This window comes from Antennarius striatus, chromosome 22 (assembly GCF_040054535.1).
Source record: "Antennarius striatus isolate MH-2024 chromosome 22, ASM4005453v1, whole genome shotgun sequence".
NCBI classification, from domain to species: Eukaryota; Metazoa; Chordata; class Actinopteri; order Lophiiformes; family Antennariidae; genus Antennarius; species Antennarius striatus.
The window spans coordinates 9,248,565-9,270,612 of record NC_090797.1 but is presented as its reverse complement, the minus strand read 5'-3'; the positions used below and the strand labels follow the sequence as shown (position 1 = coordinate 9,270,612).

Here is a 22,048-nt window from a genome sequence, read left to right as displayed (position 1 = left end):
CCTTCATCCCAATTTAAATGAATTCATAATTACTTACTGCTTACTAACTGTTTTATTATTCTTTATTCAGCTCAGTGTTTATATTATTATTATTATTATTATTGTTATTATTATTATTATTATTACTTTCTCTTCTCATATGTGTTGCCATACATACGTTCTCTGTATGCTTTGGTCAGTGAAGCTCCTGTTCTGCATAATGCTTTAGGGCAATTACAGAAGTACACAACTACAGAGCTCGGATCAAATCAAAACACACACACACACACAACTCCTCACCTCCTGGTTGCCTTTGCTTTATCCCAACTGATCGGCAATGTTTCAGTCTTGGTTGGAAGAAAGAAAATCAGAGGTGGGAAAGCCATTAACTAATGCTGCTCTATATTCTTCAAACAACCCTTAAGGGAAGTTAAGGGAAGCGCTCTCAAATTAACCCCAACCTTCTGTGGTATGAATAAAACACAGAGCTCTTAACTTTCTTAAGCTGAAACGATGAAAAACCTCATGTTCTCATTTTATGCCCAACCTTTCTGCCACATTTCAGGAAAACCTGTCAAATATGACCTGTGTACTTCTGTAAGGAGTCAAACAAACACAATGGAGGTGATGATCATTTCTACAAACTAAAAAAACAAATCAAAAGCATGATCAAACTACAGTAAAAAGACAGGCTCACACATTTTGTCAAAAAAACAACTATACAACAAGAGATGCACGTAAACTATACACACACACACACACACACACACACACACACACACACTTGGCAAGTGGTACATTGTCACAACATGAGGTTTTGAGCTACAGGCGATGCAGCGTGGCACTAAACTGTTGTTTGGCTGCAGAAATATCAGGACTGAATCAAACCTCTCTCTCTCACACAGACACACACACACAGACACACACACACAAGCATGTATGTATTTAGTCAAACAAACACACACACACAGGTGTACACACCACGTACGGATGGGAGCAGCGTACCTACATTTAAACCCTGACGTTCTTGAGGGCAGGAGAGCACAGTGAAGCTAACCTGAGGCTAATTCCACAAAGGCTAATAGGAGTGTTTCCTATTAGCGTGTCCAGTTGGCAGTACTGAATTGAACGAGCTGCCAAATGAAAAAGAACACCCACATACACTCACACTCACACAGCAGTTAATTACATATCCTGAGTGTGTCATTGCTAACCACGCTGTCTTTATCGCTACAGTCACTTAGGCTCAGGCCAACAAGGTCGGCTGCTATTTAGCCAACACAGCAACTTGGTCGCCTAACTCTGATAGAGGGGTGCACACATCCACACATCCACATGCTTCCACACCACACACACACACACACACACACACACGCTAACGTACAAGGGTTAAGACATTCGAATTGCAAGTTTCTAAATTGATGTGTGTCTCAAATGTGACATTTTCCAGCTCGGAGCTGCTCTTCCTCGAAAAACAGCCACCGTAGCACTGGAAGGATGAGAGCAAATTTGACTGTAAACGCGGCAGCTGAGAGAATTCATTATTTTAAAAAAAAAAGAAAAAAAAAAAAAGCTAATTTTTGGAAGACTGCACCTGTTTTTACTTGTCACAAAAAGTAGGTCATTACTCTCTGAAATACAGGTTCCAGGTTTGTCTAGCATACCCTCACCTGCCAAATCACCATGAGCTCAAGTATAGCTCATCAACAGAATCTTCAACTGGATGCTATTTATCTCTATAAATATATAATAAAGGAGAAAGACTTGCATTCTGTCAGATGGTTCAAGTTTCAATTTGTGTCCTTCAACTGCTACGTGGACTACACCGGGACATTAATCTACTTCTTGCCATTTAAAACATTTAGTCATTAGCTGTTGCTAACTATTCAGTTTTAACTAGAAAAATCTATTTAGTGGGTATTGACCAACAAATCAAAAAGTTTCAACAATCACATGCACCTCTTTATTAAATCATTTTTTAACAAATATCATATTTGGCTACTGTACACATTTCAATCATTTGTTCCTTTCTGCTATGTAATTTAACTACATACTCCTCATATCATACATAAATATTTCAATACATTTGGGAAGATTAATTTAAATTATAGGTTTAGATCAATTTATCAGCTAGTAAATTATGATTATAAAGTTCTAATTCATCATTTGGTTTTAGGAGCTGTTTATGTCTCACTCGCTTGCCAAGTTTAGTTTTTGTGTTTCCTGACTGACAATATTTACTCTTTGGGTTTTAAAGCCATTTCAACATGCAGGTATTGTTACTGTATATTTTATATCACTGAAGTTACTCCACTAGTACACCCTGGGATAAAATTATAAATAAAAGAACCTATGATTTAGAGTCCCTATTTCAAAACATTGAGAATCTTTGAAAAGTAAAGGTGATGCTGCAGCTAAATATACTGTATCAGTATTCCAGAATCAGACAGAACACTTATGTCATAGTTTATGTCTGAAAGCTTCCGTCTCAGTCAGTCTCCTCTGTGAAATCCATTGTAAGCTTGTCAGAGACACATTAGACAGGAACAGATTGTGAATCATGATGTGGCACATTTCTGCATGTTTCCGTTTGAGTTACATCCCTTAGCAGTCATTAAAAGTCAGCTTTCTGCCTGCTAAAATGCTAGATGCTAAAATTGGAGAAAAAAGGAATGACAGGGGTCATACCCCTGCCGCTTCTGAGAATGAAGCTCTGGCAGCTTCAGATGAACTATCTTTGCTAGAGCTATTGGATACCTGTAATGTGTATAAGAGTACTGCCCTACATGACATGAAAGACACAGCAGCAGGTCATCCATCAGTGACAACTGAAGCGCCATTAAGTAAGAGAAAGGTCATAAGTTCTTATTTAATAATTTAAGACTTGTTCAGTTCCTTGACAATAAAACAAGTGAGAAAAATTTAGATAATGTGACTAAAAGGTTTGCAACGTGACTTCTTGCAAGCATAACAAGTCATATTTATGAAATATCAAAAGAGAGCTAGACATACATTTTCTCAAAATGTTCAGGTTGCTCTGCTCATCTTTTTCTTCTGACTCAGAAGGGATCTGCGTTAGAAATATAAAGAGCTGCCTCGGTGGAGGCGTCGTGCTTCAAGAACTGGGGAGAAGATGAAATGTAATCTATTCCAGTCAGAGCACTGCATTAGTTGAAGGGGGCAGCGAGGTAGGGGCAGTACACACACACTATCACCCAGAACATCACCATGGTCACTGATCTTGCTTGGGCTGAGAAAAGCATATATTCAGTTTGTGTTTTCACCACTGTCTCACAGCAGGAGGTCTCCATCTGCTGTCGTTCTGGTGGCAAGACTGCATGTGGGCAGTCTGTGACAACCTCCCTCCTCTACACAAAAGACATAATACAAGAGATCATTTCAATCAGGAGAGTGGTTGAAGAAAAGATATTTATTACATGTCAGTCTGGTGTGTATTAACTGTTTATTACAACATTATCAACACTAGGTTGTAATTGGGGAAAAAACGTATTTAGAGTCTTCGTGGAGACAGAAGAGTTTCTCCATGCAGCTCAATTGGCTGTCAGGACTCAGCCTAACCGTGGAGATGGATTAGGAGTGACATGTGTATGAAGGCTTGTCGATCTTGGTCACCATAACGCTGTCAGCGTTGATAAGGAGACGTGTACTCGATCTGATGGGGGTTCGGTCTTGCTGATGTTCAGCCTGATGTGATGAGTAAGCAGTCAAAGCTCTGTTTCCTCATCTCGTAAATACGTCCTGCTCTCGAGTCTCACGAGTTCCCAGTCACGATTGTCCTATTGTGCTTGGTTGAGTGTAAACATTCACTTCCTGTGGAAATGGTTTCTGACAGAGAATTGTTTTCATCTGTGATATAGATATGCCATCTATATGTCAATGTTTGTCACTGCCTATAACTAGTATTGTCTGCTCAGCAACCTTCATCGGAGCTGTCAGAGACTGCTATTGGAACATGTGACTTAGGAAAATAGGGGACAGATCAATTAAAGTGCATTCCTTAAAAAAGCCTATTTATTTCATTTTTGAAGAACAAAATTGGAAACGTAGCTACTTTCAGCCAATGATTTCACCAAATGGATAAAAATTCAAAATGACTTTTTAGTTCTTACAGATTTCAGCTGTAGTGAAATCCATCCGTATCACAGTTACTTAACCCAAGGCGCTGATTCTAGGAATTGCTTGAGTATGGTTTCACAAGCCTGAGACAGAATCAAAAACAGCATGCAGCAACAAATCGACCAAAACACCTCCAGTGACCAAGAATTTGTCTCAGATAACAAAGTCTTTACAAAGTCTTTACTAGTGTTAAGTCTACGTGTTAGTGAAATTACAATACTAGATAATACCACAATGTCTGTTACATAACAGATACTCTGAACATAAGCTTTGAGTAAATGAATGAACCAATAAATAACTAATAAATAATAGATGAGTAAAAATGGTCCATCTACATCTGATGTAATATGCCAAATTTATCATCAAATCACTCTTTGTTGCAAAGGTTTAATTAGTGAGGACTTTGTTTTTATCATCACACCATTGAACGGGCTCATAATCGTTAATTAACATCTCTGCTGATATATACTTGTCTATCTTACAGGTAGGAGACGTGTTCTAATTTAAGACACAGATTTCAGTGTAAGAAGTCAGATTACCAACAGACTTTGCTGCTTTTCATCATACTTGGATTTCTCCATTGCCTCAGCTCAAACTTTAAATGAAACTAATTTGCATCACAGTTGCTGGTGCTTCCGGAGTGATTCTAAAATCCTCTCTTGCGAAATCCTCAATCTGCTTGTTATCCTTCATTGTGACAATAACGTCATTGCTCTGTAGCTCCTCTATTGCAAAAAAATAAAAATAAAAAATTGAATCAGGAAATTGATTTCAGTCAGCGACTTAAAAACCCATGGAAGTGCCATGAAGTCTGTCTCGACATTTCTGCCTTAGTGATCCCAGAATACTTGTAACATTCCTAAGTTGAGCCCTTGATGAAAAGGACTCATGCTGGTGAGTGGCGGTTTATAGGCTTGTAAATTGGGGGACTTAGGAGGGCATGGGGAGGCAAACAGCAAAGACTGGTGTTCTATTAGTGACACACTATACAAATAAATAGCAGCTACAGTATGGAGAGTGGAAAATTGCTCCTTTGTTGGCACCTCTCCCATCTTTCATCACACATTAGGATAATTGTGTGTCGGTGTGTGTGTGTGTGTGTGTGTGTGTGTGTGTGTGTGTGTGTGTGCGTGCGTGCGTGTGTGTGCATGTGCATATGAAAGCAGGCCCCTTCCTGTGACGATTGTTGGTTTTAATGTATTTTTAATTTCCCATGAAGTGACTGGAGTCCTCGGTGACCAGCACTCCATAATTGGCTGCCTATGTGAACATCAGTCAGCCTAACAAGACTGAGGAAGCTTGTGCTCCAAGCTGCTGCAAGCATGTTCACACACACCCAGACACACACACATACACCCAGGTAGGTTCTTACATTAGCAAGAGAATGCACAGACTCTTATTTCGGTATCTTTTTTTTTTTGTTTCCTCCTGTTTGAACACACACACACACACACACACACACACACACACACACACACACACACACACACACACACACACACACACACACACACACACACACACACACACACACACACACACACACACACACACACACACAGTCTCATTAACCAAACTAGTTGTGTCACTTCCTCCAGAGGGATCAGAAGAGAAGTGTTTGCCTGTTAAGACTGTGTATGGAAACACAACCCATACAATTAGCCACATGCTGCAAACCAGCACAGCTGTTATCCATGAGCTGCAGCCACACTGGCTAATGCATGCACACACACACACACACACACACACACACACACACACACACACACACACACACACACACACACACACACACACACACACACACACACACTATAACAATGAATACATTCATTATTATATACACACAACAAAATGGTCCGGGCCACATTCAAAGTATCTGCATTATAGCTGCATTTTTATGATGGAGAACTTCACTGTGGGATAAACAGAGGACTGATCGCTGCAGTGCTTCAAGGCTGTTTGGATGGAGGAACCGGAGACGGTTCAGTAAAATACATCACTAACTGAGATTAGCTGCTTTTAGACATCGAATATTTAGATACACACAAATACATCTGCCCAGTATAAGTGCACGCACACACTCACAAAAATAAAAAACCCACACACAGCCGCACAAAGTGGGGCATTTTTGTCATATATAGGATTTATTTACACTTTCTATTTACACATTTTAGTCTCAAAATCTTCTCTGTACACATTTTTATTTTAAATTCAAGAACCACTACTGTCAGCCACACAGAATTATTACATTATTGTGAGTATGCATGAAGCAAAAGACAGGAAATTATATTTATTTTCTGTTTTGGTTTTCCATAAACATATTTTCATTTCTGGATATTTAAAAAAAAAAAGAAGAAAAAAAAAGAGAGCAGCTGACTTAAGGACACCCTCCTGAAGGTGTCTGAATTTTGCGTGCATGAGAGCATGTGAAAGGAGGCGAATAGAAAGAGGACCCTCACCAGATAGCACTTTGGCCTTCATCACCATGGTGATGTGTGTGTGTATGTGTGTTCCAGTGGGTTACAGGCAGGCCGACTTGACACTGGTAGCTCATGAACATATTTGTTTATTCAACCATTTCTCCTCACACAGGACTGAGTAGGCAGCTACTTCTTGTTAAAGGGAAATTGCCGCGTTTGACATTACAGCAAAAATAGAGAAACTCTTCTAATGATGTAAAAGGAAGGGGGTAGATGGCATCAAGCCCACTATGTTTTTCCATGATTTTCTCACTGGCAAACACAAACACACATACACTCACACACGTGGGTATGTACTTCTATTTGGCTCCTCTATTTTTCTCCTTCCTTCCTTCTGAAACACATAAATGCACACAATCACACACACACACAGAGAAAGTCTCATTAACCAAACTCGTGCAACCATTGCTTCCAGAAGAATTATGTCACCCACACCCCCACATATTCACAAACACATATGTCAGACACGTGCGTGTGTGTGCAATAAGGCAACATTAATAGCTGTTTGAAACCTCCAGATTTTATTAATTTAAATTCTTAGTAATTAAAAAATGACTTAATTCTACAGTGGATTGATTGTATAGCTGCAGCAAGTTATGTGTTGATTATTCATGTGGAGGGCGAGCCAGTTCCCTAAAGCAGCACTGCTTTAGGGAACATGATTAGACCCTGTTTTACTGCAAAGTTCTTATAGTTTCTTACATATCTATATACTTTTAAAATGTACATTAGTCTGTACTTGCATTAGCTACTGTTGGCCTTGAGAGTAACTTCAAGTAACTTAAGGGAGTTAGCTTGTTAGCGTGACACACCTACTCTGATTACAGTTGAATGCCAGGTTTAATCTGTTTCTGGTGTTGGTGGTTCTTTCTCTACACACCCTTTGATTGGACGGCTTGTGCTTGGTAGTGGGGGTGGCAGTTTTATTCAATAGTTAATGTTGGTGGCTAACATACCTAGAAACAGATTTGCATTCACAGTTTTTCTTTTCTCAGTAGTTTATAACATCAAACTACCGTCTGTAGAACAATTACAGCCATCTGAGGTCAAAAACAAACCTAGGATGTCGTCTCATATCTCCAGTCAGGCACAACTTAACAGGCTAGTCCTTGTAAACAGCATAAAGAAATAAGACCAGAAAAGGAGAAGACATCTTTAAAATGCTGACTGAAAGAATAGATCTCATACAAAAAATAGAGGAAAGAAGGCTATTATTACATCAAGTCCAGTTTTTCCATGTCAGAGAGCATTGGATACGAGGGGCTTGCATAAAAAAAACAATCCCATCTGATCAAAGAATGACAGGGCCCAAAGAAAATCACTTGAAATTTCTATAACCCCCCCTCCCCAATTACCACATCTTCCATTCCCCCTACACACACACACACACACACACACATACATACACACACAAAATCTTTGTTGTCATAGATACCTGATTACTCCAACTACAACACCCTCCTCGCTCACATCATACCAATTTGTTGCTACCGGCTTTCCATGTGCTCAGTGTGAAGCAATGTAAGAATCAAAGATGGAAAATAATCTTTGTGAAGCAGCAGGTCATATGCATACAGGCTGTAGCTAAATACACTTTCTATTTGTGACTGTTTATGTATAGCAATATGCAAAAATTACTTAGGTTTAGACTAAATTCCAGTAGGGGATAGGACTTAGCTCCGATTTCATCAGGTCGTAATTTCTGGTAAAGTGAGCAGTATTTTTTTTAAAAGACATTTTTTTAAAGACAATTAAGCTGCTGAATGTAAAGAGCACCTCGTTTTTGAGCATGTTTAATACATCTCCAGAATGTCACAGTTTCCAATATCTCTGATGATATGCACTGGATCAGCACGGAATCTGTGCAGAATCTTCAATTCGAACAGACTCCTCACTGCACATGTGTTAATAGTTTTTGTGTTGATCTTACAGCAGCCGGTGCTGGTTACACATGATTCAATTAAGAGAATCAATACGGGTCAAACATGTGAGTGATTTCATTGTTAAAGTTCCAATACTTCTTTCATGACAGAGGATGAGAAAAATGTGCCCCTTTTCTTACACGTGTTCATAGGCATTAGATTAATTATAGGAAGGCCAACAAGAGAATCACAAAATAATTTGAGATTACCACAGACTGGTGTGGAGCTTTTCTTTGTGGAAAATTACATGACTGTTTTTAAGAATATAAGGGCCAAAGACAGAGGGAGAAGAGCACAAAGGAACAATCAATAATGCATCTTAATTAAGGCAAAAATTGTTCAGATGGATCCTCTGAGCTAGCACATCTTTGAAGAGCAAATTTAGTTTCTGAATCAGAATGCAGATTTATTATGACCCCATAAATCTGTTTGTTTCTCACTGCAGTAAGCACACGAGGGCAAACAGATTGTTTTAATAGTCAGTGCATGTGTTACTGGGTGGATTTCTAGCTCTTCTACACTTCTGTTGTGTTCTGAGGTAGTCCTTGTTTCAGAGTGGAGGAGGGCCAGTTACAAGATCTTTTTTCCAGCGGGTGTAAGGGAAACCTAACAAGCTCTTTTACTCCTAATGGCCTAAAAACAGATATGCGGATCAGACACAACAACCTGTCACTGTTTGTCTGACGCTCCATGTTGCAAATTCATGTGTGTGGTTTATGAAAAGAGATACTCGTCCACTCATGGACTGGAAATGCAAACTGGCACAAACCAGGAGAAAGAAAAAAAAAAAAAGGAGTCGACACAGCCTGAAGGAGTCACGTTTCTTTCAGGCTGTGTCGTGACAATAAGAGAGGGCTGGAATATGTAAACCAGCTAGCGCAACGTCCTTTCTCCATCTTTTCTTGTCTTCATTAAAGAGAAAAAAAGGTCACATATTTGCCTCTGGTAACAAAAACAATGCACTGCCATAGCACTGGAAATATCAATATGCAATAAGTTTCTTTCTTTTTCTCTGAGCCTACCCAGCAATGCTGAGCAACATGTCCCTTCATCAGGTAGGAGGCTGTCAGCTTTGTCGGACTGAAATCCCAACAAAGTTGTGGTGAATAGGATTCAGCTCTAGACTGACGAAGTGCATATTTCAGAGCTAATCGGAGAAAATTAATTTTAAAAAAGGCTCCACATCAACACGTTCGAATGCAATGCCACACATCCTCTCTGTCATTGGTTGATTCAAATCTCTTAGAAGCCGAAAGGCCCATTGGGGCAACATAGGAAAGGGAGATTCAAGGTGAATGTCCTTCCACGATAGAATCCTTTTAGTTCAGCAGACGACTGCAAGACACGAAGGAAATGGGAGCAGGAGGACGAGGAGGACGAGGAGGAAGGGACTGACTGCAGGGAGCCACGCTTATCATCTCTTGTAGTGGTTAGGCGCATCAGCAAAGGCAAACTTCAACCTGTAGGCTTCGGCCAGCAGTACGCTCACTTCTTCATTGCCCCAATGCATCGTGGGTAGGTTCTGCAGGAGGATCATCAAACCCTATAGGGAGAAAAGAGAGAATACATGTTTTGGTGAACAGCAAAAGTACAAAAAATACGTTTTGAGAGATGCGAACAATAGAAATGTTGAAGAAGACTAGCATTGTTGTGAGAAGATGAATCTACAACTGTGAACCGCAAAGACAAAAAAAGACACAGCACAACACAGTACTACTTATTTAATTAGAACATAGAGCTACATCCCACTTTATCAGAATAGCAGGAATGAATAAAGTCTGAAATTAAATTTGTTTTGAGCAACCATACAGTCCTAAATCAATGCAATGCTACTGCAGCAGACCGATGGAGCCAAGCGTCTATCACTCTTATTTTCTACCCTCCCCTTTGTGTTGACACGGATGTGACGAAGAGTTGAGTGTGGGTACAGGGGGAAAAGAAATTTGGGAAAGAAAGAATAAAGTGTCAGGTTTAATTCGGCGGAGCTCAAGCCTTTCCCTAGATCCTTGTTCGGTACATTACTATGTGAGTAAGAAGACAGCCAACAGCAACACACACCTCACAAACACGCACAGGTTCAATCTCGCTGACTAATGCCTCCCTCTCAGAGGGGAATGAGACTGTTAGCACTGAGACAGGCTGATTCTGTGTGTGAGTACGTGCGTGTTATGGATCAGCGTCCCGGGAGCTTTCATCATCTGGGCTGAAATCATTGCCGTGACAACAGGGTTTACTACCAATCATGGTGTTGATAATCACAATGAAGGACAAATCACGTCGGGTCGTCTGGTGTCAACAATCATCTTACTCCTGAGCGGTACGCTGGCATCTCAGAGGATGTGACAGTGTTACAAAAAGTATTTTGACACTGCTTTAAGTATTTGAATGTACTTCTAATGAATGGTAAAGTGTTTCGAAATCGTCATGCACATCACATTCAGCCTTTTCCAACTGATTACAAAGTCAAACTACACCAAACTTTGAGCGGGCATACACAAAGAGAAGGAACACTTTGTATTATTTTACCCACCCAGGTATTAAACTTGAGATGCTCCATTATTTTTCCCTTCATGAACGTTTTTAATGAGCCATTGAGACGACCCATTAGACTTTTCAACAAACAGCATTTGTATTCTGAGCGAGGGTGGAAGAGAACACATTTCTTTTTTTTTCACTTAATTAAGCACAAACCTGGCATTCCAGCCAGATTTTAGAGATTACTATGTGGCTATTTCACCTCCTTCTTCTGAACAAGTAAACCCAGCTGCATCTCAGTTTTGATGCCTAATAATTTTTAAAATATGTTTCTCCTCTTCGCTAAACTGAAGGAGTAGTTGCTGATTATTTCTTGGCTCATAATCAGCAGCCCCTGGCCCAAAAAAGTGCTGAATAAATAAATAAATAATTGCATAAGTAAATAAGTAAATAAATAAATAAATAAATAAATAAATAAAAGTGCTTAAAAATATTTCAGAGAACAAATGCCTTCATTGTCATCAAACATGAAACAAGACACTGGGTTCAGGATTAGATTAGCAGTACAATGCCACTCTATATCTGGGTCATTAAAACCCAGCTGTTTGTTAGTTCACTATTCTGAAAAAGAAACAACAGAATAGAGACTCCTTCCAGGAGAAGACCTGCACCCTGTTTTTGAAAGGATGACCTAATGATGTCCCCCTTTAGTTCAGAAAGATATGCCTCTCTGAAGTATTTGTACTCTGAAGGATGGAGAGAGACAGAGAGCATAAGAAAGAGAAGGAGGCAGCTTGATCAGAATTCAGCTTGGCTCGCCCTCATCTGTATTCAATGGAACATCACCATCAGCTCTCCTCTTTGAACACTCACTCTGTCATTCACACGTGCGTACATGCATTCACAATCCAGCCGCGCTGCTTACGGCTAAGGGGATGCATGGACGCCTTCATCTGCTGAAAATGTGTTCGTGTTTATGTTTATGTTTTCTTGGGTGAGCACAATTAAGGTTAAAAAAAAAAAAAGGGAACAATAAAGACAATTCTTGAGCTGCAGATGCCCTCCTAAAAATATGTGAGGCACATTAAGCTGAATGCAAACTGCCAATGACAAATATTTCATTGAAGCACAACAGTGAAGGAGCTGGTGTGCCAAGTGTAGCGTAGTTTATGTGTCTGCCTGTCTGAGAGCGCACAGTTAATGTGTATGTAAGATATGTATTTATATGTGTATAGCAGTCTCTGCATTGCCCTTGTGGGCCAGAATGCCTGCGGCTAGACATCGTGTACCTCCCCTACTGCACTTCAGGGCCTTAGGCATGTCAGGGTAAAACGGAAAGCTTCCCTATGGAATAACAACAATTCAGCGCGCATGCTCATGACTGGCAGAAAAATTAATATACACTGAGCAGCATTGCTAGAAGAGTCTCCTTTACAGTTTGTTGAACTCTTGACATCAGTGGATAGATTTATTTATTTATTATTAAGACTAGCTCAAAAAAAAAAAAGCCACTGAAGCAGGAATTTAATAAAAAGGACAGAAAATGTTTAATATTTCTGACAGCTACAATAATATAACTGACTGACAGACTTGCTGAAGTTTAAATTAATCGAGTTTCAAAGTCAAGATTCAACTGAATTTCAAGAAATTTGTAAATGTAAAAGAAGTAAAAGACTTTCAGACATTTCACAAGGTTTGACATGTGCAAATATGACATATATAGATGGGGTAATGAGATACATTCACTCTCATCCAACACACACAGACATACAGTGAATCATTAAAGCTCAAGACAGAGAATTTGTTGAAAACAGCAGAAAAGCATTTATTATGTCAATCCAAGTAGGACGGGTCTTGGCATCACTACATTGCGGCTCCTACATGTGTGTGTGGGAGCTTAGAATACATCAGCAGGTGTTGAAATAACACAAACCAAAAACAGGAAGTGCTTACTTTATCAAGCTAGACCAGATGCTACTTTGTGAGTGAAGGCTGACTTCTTAAATCACTGACAATCCATTCCCAGCCCTGTGTGGACAACATGTTGTTTGTCTGTATAGCGTTACAAAGCGCTATAGTCAGGAAAACATCCAAAAGGTGCCACTTGTGTGGCTTTATTGAGGGCTGCCGCCCTCAGAACACAAGTAATTGGTGCCATTAGACATGCAAATTTAAACCTTTAAAAAACAAATAAAAAATCATCCATTATAATTCTACATAAATAACTCTATTACTTTATCTTATATGCTCATACACATCTCATCTGGTTACAGGTTATGCTCATTAGACTGTGCAATGCATACTTGCACATTCTGATTTGTACTAGTTTTGTAGTAAGTTTTTTGACATATTCCAAAATCATAAATTATGAGGTCTTGGTTGGATTTACATGACCAGCTACTGTTCTATGGCAGACAGTTCCTGCTCTCATCCTGTATTGCTAAAGTCGATCTTGCGGCAACATGAGAGGGATAACAGGTGCGAAATTCACAATGTGTTACTAAACCTTTGTAAATCAACCTCACACACTAATTACTTTACTCCAAGAAGAAGAACCTACCACTGTCTAATCAAGTGCTGCTTCGTGTGTTTCAGCCAACAGGCGACACACCCAAACAAACAACATACACATGAGCACACTCACACATCCTCCGCAACACAAGTACACACCCTCAGTGACTGAGGAGCTTCATTAAAAGTATATTTCTGTGTGGTAACCATCTGCTGGCTATCACTTCTGTTGGGCTAATGACTTTAATATGGTTTAATTGCATACATCTCGCTGTCAGAAGGGAATGCTGCACTCGCTCCACTCCACACAGGTGGCAACATTCCACCCTGAGAGGCCTTAAGGGCTTGCATGAACGAGTATGAAGGTGTGCATTTGCATTAAAAAAAACATCATTTGCACAATGCATGAAATTCAATGTATGCTTACTATGTGTTTTGGGGTCGAAAATGGTTGTGTATGTACAGGGTAATTACAAACGAGAGAGAAATGCAAGCCTGAAAGACATGGAATTGCATGTGGAGATATATGCATGCTTGTTTGTGTCTCTGCTTTGTTGTTAGAAACCAGTGGAAAAGATGATGCATCAAACTGACACGCAGGGAAGACATAAAAAGAGGTGAATGTGTGCATGTGTACTCAAGGCAAAACTTGCATTTATTCCGGAATGAACAGGAATAAACATCCCACAACAAGAACATATACATTGATTTGCCATTACTGTATACAGTGTGGATAAAAGGCACATCTCTCCAACTCATCTCCATCTCTCGCACACTTGGCGAGGGTTCAAGTGGTTGATGGTTATTGATATTGAGGGGAAGGCAGGTGGTTAAAACAGCCATGGCTGAGACTCTTCCTTCAAAAGCTGAATGTGAAAACGTTTTCACAGACAGACAAGGCCACTGTCAAGTGAAATTTATTTGCTTTTCCTGTTTTTATTGTTTTGATCTGCATGTGGCTGGAGCAGATGATTTAATACTGTCATATCCTCACCTGCACTGAGGCAAAGCAGCACTCATCAAGGTACTTTTTTTTTTGGTGAGGATTCAGACGCGTCTGAAGACAGAGCTGGATAGATGTATGTATACACGGGCTAAGATGACTGTTTTGTAACAGAGCTGAAGTCTCAGACAGAAATCAAATTACTTTAAAAACTATTATCCGTAACTGGAGCTACCTGCCGTAATGGTATCTGCTGTCGTTCACTTTACACGTAGGTACATACACCATCACAAATCTTCAAAAAAAGACCCCAAAAAATGCAATCAAATCACTTTTCATTCATTTATTCTCGTGAACCAAGGAGCCTTTTGCTGCTAGAATGAGATGGTGATGAGCGAGGTGAGTAGAATGAGTGCTGAAGGACCAACAAGGTGCCTTTCTGTCTCTCCAGTGGTGACAACTTCACGTCCCTGCAGCAAGCAGCAAAAGCCCTGGAGAAATTAATGGGGCAGAGATGATGGGTGTTGATATGCACACAAATGCCCAAAGACAGACGCGTGGACACCAATGGAAATTGCCTGGAGTTGTTCTTGTGTTTCTTTGACGTGCATCATCCTACCTTGGACCTCCTTCAACTGCATGAACTTGCACATAGACACAAAGTGTCACACATGCACACGCTGTCACCTATGTGCTATAACACCCCAGTTGCTAGCACTGGCAATGGTGTTATGCAGCAACCTGAGGTATAATGGCCCTAGGCACTGTTCTGTTGGGGCCATTGGCTTTCTGTAGTTGGTATAATTACACAAAATGTGCACTCTGGCAAACAGTAGGTGCTAATGTAGGTATGTGAGAACAAAGTAGCTCTGTGATGCTGTCACATCTTTACAGCAGCTGCATCGCGTGTGTCAGTGGATGTCAGTAGGGCGCGTGAAGTGGAGGTGACATAGAACACGGGGTTAAAAACACAACATTATGCTTATTGTATTATTTAATTCTGCATATAATATTCACAACATGCTGCTTCACAATACTCATCGGTAGGAAATTATATCTCGGCAGCATAATTTTGCAACAGACAGCTGCCCATCAGTAGGAAACAGATGTATGCTTAGCAAAATTGCTCTCAGCAGAGCACATAACTCTGCCAAGACTCAACTTTCCTATCAAGATTGTTTTTCAGTTTAGGCAATGTATCACAAATATGTTATTGTAAAATCCATACAATATGCTCCAAGTAAAAAATCAAAGTCATACAGTTTGAAAATGTTTGTTCATTCATGAGAGAGCGGCTTTAACCGTTGCCTGCAGGGGAGGTCGGGAGGTTTGAGACATCTAAACCGCATATTGTATTCTCACAGCAGTAATGCAGCTTTTATTTGTAAGGAAATACTCATTTTATCAGCAAAACATTATTCGACAGAATGTCAATAAAAAAACAGCTGTGGTGTGTCATAAGCTCTGTTTAGTAATACTGACTGCAGTTTCAGGCACATTAATGTTAGTTTGTTGTTAGACACCGGACCAAGAATATAAAGTGGTAAACATGGTTCATGAAGACGACCTTACAGCAAGTCTTTCTGAGCTGCTGCAACAGAAAAGCAACGGGGTTACTGTCTCTGTCCAAGGTGCTGAACCTGGCATGAGCAGACACTGCTGCTCTGAAGCCGTGGGTGAATCGGTTCAGCACCGCGGACAGAGATAACATCCCACTTTCTTCATCACAAGACTGCTATGATTAGTGACATGTACACACACACACACACACACACACACACACACACAAACACACACAAACACCTTTCATGTCTTGTCATTGAAACGCAAACAGACATCTCTAGTGAAGTTTCCTATTTACACGTGGGACATCCGAGGCGGAGGGTGTTTAGGTTGTACTATATGTTAAGATTTATCCCCCATACTCACACTTCAATAACAATTAAAACTTTGGAGAAATCATGTGGACCATTGATGCAACATTCTCCCTTTGACAGAGAAAAACAGCTCCCAAGATACAAGCAGTCATGCATAAATATTCAAATTATTTGATTAAACTCAGGTATGCACTGCTATGAATGACAAAATAATGTTTTGTACAGTGTCTCACAGTACTTCGTAGGATTTAAATGGATAGATGGATGTCAGCTCTCTTTTGGCAGGAGGCTTTTAAACATTTATGCAGCGTAGCTTCAGCTTCAGCACGAACAAAGGACTGAATAAATGCAAAACAAGTGTTTATAAATGTGGAAGCAGCTCTGCCTCCATACCCACAGCGTGATGGGAGAAAGAATGACATGGTTTCAGTAACATTTATGCTTTAAGCTTGTGGATTTTGTTCTCCTTTAGAGTGTCTTTATCCCAAACGTAAATGAAATAGATTTACTGTTACGGTTAACTCTTATATTTCATCTAACTGCCTACATTTATATATAGTCACTGTCATTGTCGTGAACAATTTGCGTATTTAAGAAATAACTATGTCTGTGTCATGACTAGTGAACATCTATTATGAAACCAGTTTAGATTTAGTTAGTGCTGTTTTCAAGTAACAGAGATATTGAGAAAACTATTTGTGTTCTTGCCCCAAACTACATATGGACTATATTAATAATATATACACCTTTACTGTACGATATTGGGTTATGCTATAATAACTTTTATCTGTTTAGTAAGTATGACACTAGCAGAAACTAGCTAGCTGAAACTTTAATGCAGCATAACTACTGCTCCCCATCCCTTCTGTTCCATCCACAGAAGTCAAGCAAATAAGTTCTGTGCAACACACCATGAGGATAACTGCTTCCTTTATTCCACAATATGCTAAAGCTTTGATACCTGAATACTCTCTGTACAGCCATGAAAGTGGTTTTAAATTTTTCCTGACTTTGTGAAACATAAAGCATATCGAAAATTATCGAATTTTTGCTGCCTTGAGAAAGACTGACAGGAAGAAGGTATGCAAATAAAGCTGATCAATTCTTAATTGCTTAATGTCCCATAGAAGTCAGGAATTTTCTTAACTGTAGTCTTCTATATCATTACAAATGAGAAATGGTTGGTATGAATCTAACCTGTAAATTTAAAAATTGTATGAGTGGGAATATGGTTAAAGACTGGTAGAATGATGATTGCTGGTTTGGTAAGTGTGGATCAAAATGTGTGTTTGTGTTTGTGTGTGTGTGTGTGTGTGTGTGTGTGTGTGTGTGTGTGTGTGTGTGTGTGTGTGTGTGTGTGTGTGTGTGTGTGTGTGTGTGTGTGTGTGTGTGTGTGTGTGTGTTTGTGTGTGCGTGTGGTGTTATTGTTGAGGTTATTATGTTGTATTGCCCGCCCTCTTCTGACATCTTATAGAAGCAACTATTGTGGTGATTTAATTCAAAACTAAAACATAAATTCAAAGAACAAAGAACCTGTATTTCTATGCTCTCTACAGTTCACGCTAACCGTGAGCAGAATTCATCTCGTGGCGTTCCTGTACCAGTCAATGCTTCTTCAATGACAAGTTCGTAACCTTTGGAAAACGCAGCCAGAAGCAATAATCTCAAGTATGAAAAACATTACTGCTGATGTTCCTCAGTGCATTGAAGCATCCACAGTAATTTTTCACTCTGCTTGTCATAGTTTCACTTTTTTACGACATTCAACCTCAGAGTTCAAAATAATCGATACGCTAAAAATTGTCCATTAGCAAAGGAAAATCTGTAAAACATCCTCTTTTACAGTTTCAAACATACAAGATTAGTGTACAAATAAAAACTACATGCTAATCCACTGCAGAGAATTTCTGCTCTTTTTCTATTCCTGCTTGAATCTGTCTTAATTCAGGGTTAGATTTTTTTTTTTTTTAAAGGAACATTTTCATTTGGATGCTCCAGTCCAATTTACAAATCTCCATTCTTCTTCCCTTTGGAAAAATTTATTTCTTCTTCACCTTTTCTTGCCACTCTATGTTGTTTGTTCCCAACAACTGGGTTTATAGTGATGTTTATTTGGCAGTTTTTACGTAATAGCTGAGTTGAGCAGGAGAGCATTCAGTTGGCTTAAGAGCTGAAAGGTTGGAAAAAAAAAAAAAACTACACCTACCTATATCTATTCTCCTGTCTGCTTTTGATGAATCTCATCTGCTGATAGTGTCAATAATGACACTTTGCGGCAGGCTATTCATCCCACACAGGAATGCTTGAGGTGATGAATGCTTTTAAGAGACTCCTGGCAGTAGCAAACCAATGATAACGCACGTTGGTAAACCAAGCATACCAGACATGTTGTTCTACATCTGACGACTACAGACTTCCACATTGATTCAGCACATGAGCCAATGGAAATTAATTTAAAGCTTACTTAAGTTGTCAGTAACGAAGAGCGTGTAGGTGAAAGGACACTAGTGAAAGACGAATGCTGCAGAATAAGGGCTACGTAATTACTTACACTTTATTAATTCTGATGCTTTTCTCTCATTTTTCCTCTTTTCCTATTGTTTGGCACAAGTACATTCATTCACCAGATCGAGGGCAGCACTCAATCAACTGGATGATTATTAAAAGTTGTTTACCAGGGGTGGTCTTGTCTCATTTTCTACACTATTGACTACAGTGTCATCCATCAGAGGAGCTGCAGACCTCTGAGTGGTGTGCTCGATTCAAGCCAAGTTTGGGAATAAAGTCGAGGGAGAAAAATGAGGAAGTCTGGTCATGATGAATCGGTGAAAAAGATAGAATTAATCAGAGCGAGAATCCAGCCTTTTTCTGGAAATTGTCGGGTGGTGATGTTAATGGGTGCCATTAAGCTATTACTTATGCACACATACGCAGTGAAGTGTTTCAGAAGAACCTCCACGGAAAAGAACAAGCATGTACACGATAATGTACCCAAGTTAACAGCAATAACAATAAAAACTAGCCTGCAAAGACTGCACTGAAGGGTTTGAACAAACTTTCGATGGCCATTTTCCATGTGATAATTTGTATTTTTTTAAAACTACAAAATACAATGACAGAAGAATAAAAGTCATTTTCCAACAGATACAGTATGTGCTGATGGCATTACCTCTGACGTAACATTGGTTAAAAAAAAAACGATGAGCACACTGAAACAAGTGATCAACTGTTCCAATTAAATGGTTACATTGCCAAGCATTTGTTTTGTTGTCTGCTGATACGTTTTATTCTGATAATTACACATAATGAGTACTTAAATCACACCAAAGCTAACTCGCAAGCTTGTATCTCCCAGGAAGAGGAACTGAAAAGTGCTTAAGCTTGAAATGGAAGACTCATTTCTCTGTATAATAGAAGAATTAATCCCAGACAAAGTTGTGTCCTCAGTCAAGATGATTGAAATAGAGCTGACATTTGTAGAACACGTTGCTTCTTCTGGAGTGCCCTCCACTCCTTTATTGTCAAGGAAGCCTAACCCAAGACATTCTCCACAGATAACTGATCTGAGGACAGACATTGACATTTAAAAAGGTTCACAGATTTTCACACACCATTAATTAAAATGAAAACAAACCTTTGTCTCCCTCTTCCTGTCCTCTCCCTCTCATTTTCCTTCCTCACTCCAGTCTCCATTTAAGCTAGTGGACCACATGGCCTCATCTTTTATGAGACATTCCTTTTTTGTCTTTGGAAACTAACTGAAATAGATACATGGCAAAAACGCCTATTACTGTTTAATTTCTCACATAAAAATTTACATCTATGCAAAAACCTGCCAATATCCTTGTGTATTTTGATTTAATAATTCCAAAATATTGGAAAATAACAAAAAAATACTTTTATAGTTCAAAAAGGAAAAAAAGTCCTCAAGTATTATAGTTATGTATAGTTACTCTGCCACAAAAAATTGCACATGGACTAACAGAAAGAAAGAGTCAGACATACCAAAAACTAAATCTCTAATATTTCTTTTTAATAAGGAGTCAATTTTAGAGTTTCCAGACTACAGTGTAGATCCATAAAATTAAGAAGTTGTAGATATGTACATTAGGTTTAGACAGGACAGAGCAGAGGTTTCTCTCAGGCATTTAGTCTCAATATCTCTCCCAGTGGTTGTAGGTAGGGCAGACTATAGGGAAATGGTGCTGACTGTGCTGTCTCAACTAAAAACAGCGCATGCCAGCATAAAATATCATGATTTGCACTTTGCTGTGTTTTAGGTTATTTTAGAAAATAATGTGCATGATGCAGTCTATGAATATGGGAATGATATGGTTAAATGTTGCATGTTTAATTATTGTTGAGCATATGTTTTTGAGTGACAGAGAAAAGGCATGAAAAACTTATCTATGCAGTCCAGGTCTGCAGTTAGCTGAGGTGGAACGGTGAACGGCAGATTGCTTGGGGAGTGCCATGCTCCTCCTGCTTTTCATTTAACGGCTTAACCAATCCAATCCCAAAACCAGAAGAACTGATGCACAGTTATTCTTAACTAAGTTTGATAATAATTCATGAATGACCCTTTTTAAAATTACTTCTGTCATCCACTTTTTTAATTAAAGCTAATAAAGTGAATCAGTCATTCATGTTGTCTCTGGACATGTAGCTCACCAGCACATTGTCATGCAGTGCTGCTCCTTATATTTGACATTTTATATAAAAGACAATATTATACACTTTTTAATAGTGAATTACTAAACTACAATACACTGCACAGATGTGGGGTTATGTTTATTAACAAACTTCCCTTAACTCATTTATTGCCATTAATATCTAAAGAAAGAGAGAACATCATACTTCTTCAGCAGAGTAGGTACTAACTAATATCCTGTAGGTTGCAGCAGTGATGTTTTTGGATGAGAGATCAGTATACTTTATAAGAGAAGAAGACAGGTGGAGATAAATGAGACTATAACAAAACTTCAAAAGTCGAACAAATTCGGGCAGCTCACACTCGTACAGAAAAGGTTTTGCGGTAGACCAGGGGCAAAGTGTCACAATTGGGAGAAAAGACAATGGAGATCATGGAGAGGATTAATAGAGGTTTGAATCACATCTCCTTTGCTGTAACCCGGGGATACCAAATAGCTCTAATTTTGTTGGTTTATAGAAGGCAACCTCTGATGAGATGTTTGAGGTGTCACTGAGGCAAATATATTCAAGTTGAAGTCACTCCTCTGCTGACAGTCTTTAATAAAAAACTTGTTTTCTCATTTTTTCTGGTGAAGAACTTTTGCTGGCAATAACTAAATAAAGGAAAAAGGTAGCAAGCAACAATTTTTTCCTAATGAAAGAAGAAAGTGTTGTGTCTACTTAGTCATCGATTACATACAATACAATATTCTGTGGCTACTGAAATATTGGTCAAAATACTCTAAAAATGCTGGCCGGGTGCAGATCACTGCTCTGAAAAAGGCTGGCAGTGAATGAGTGAAACAGCAAAACAAACATTCATTAGAACAAAAATTAAAACAAAAATCTATCAAAGCTTGACTGATTTTAGTTATCCTTCAATACATGTGGTGTGACATATGTTATGTGACATACGTGAAACATGTTATGTTGAAAAAGTTTTCTTTTCCTTTCAGGAATCAGTAAAACTTAACAAGGGTTAAAGATGAGCATTAGAGGAGTAATTAGAACGCAGTGTGTCAGAATTTG

At 39.1% G+C, this 22,048-nt stretch overlaps 1 protein-coding gene across 3 annotated transcripts in view; it reads right to left on the bottom strand.

The window, feature by feature from the left end:
- Positions 1-6,255: 6,255 nt before the first annotated feature.
- tbc1d22a (TBC1 domain family, member 22a) overlaps positions 6,256-22,048 on the bottom strand; it is a 108,450-nt gene continuing 92,657 nt past the window's right edge. For all 3 annotated transcript variants that reach the window (XM_068307418.1, XM_068307420.1, XM_068307419.1), the window contains one exon: positions 6,256-10,064. In XM_068307418.1, the coding sequence (XP_068163519.1) occupies positions 9,936-10,064 (129 nt within the window). In that variant the 3' untranslated portion in view covers positions 6,256-9,935. The remainder of the gene's footprint in view (positions 10,065-22,048) is intronic.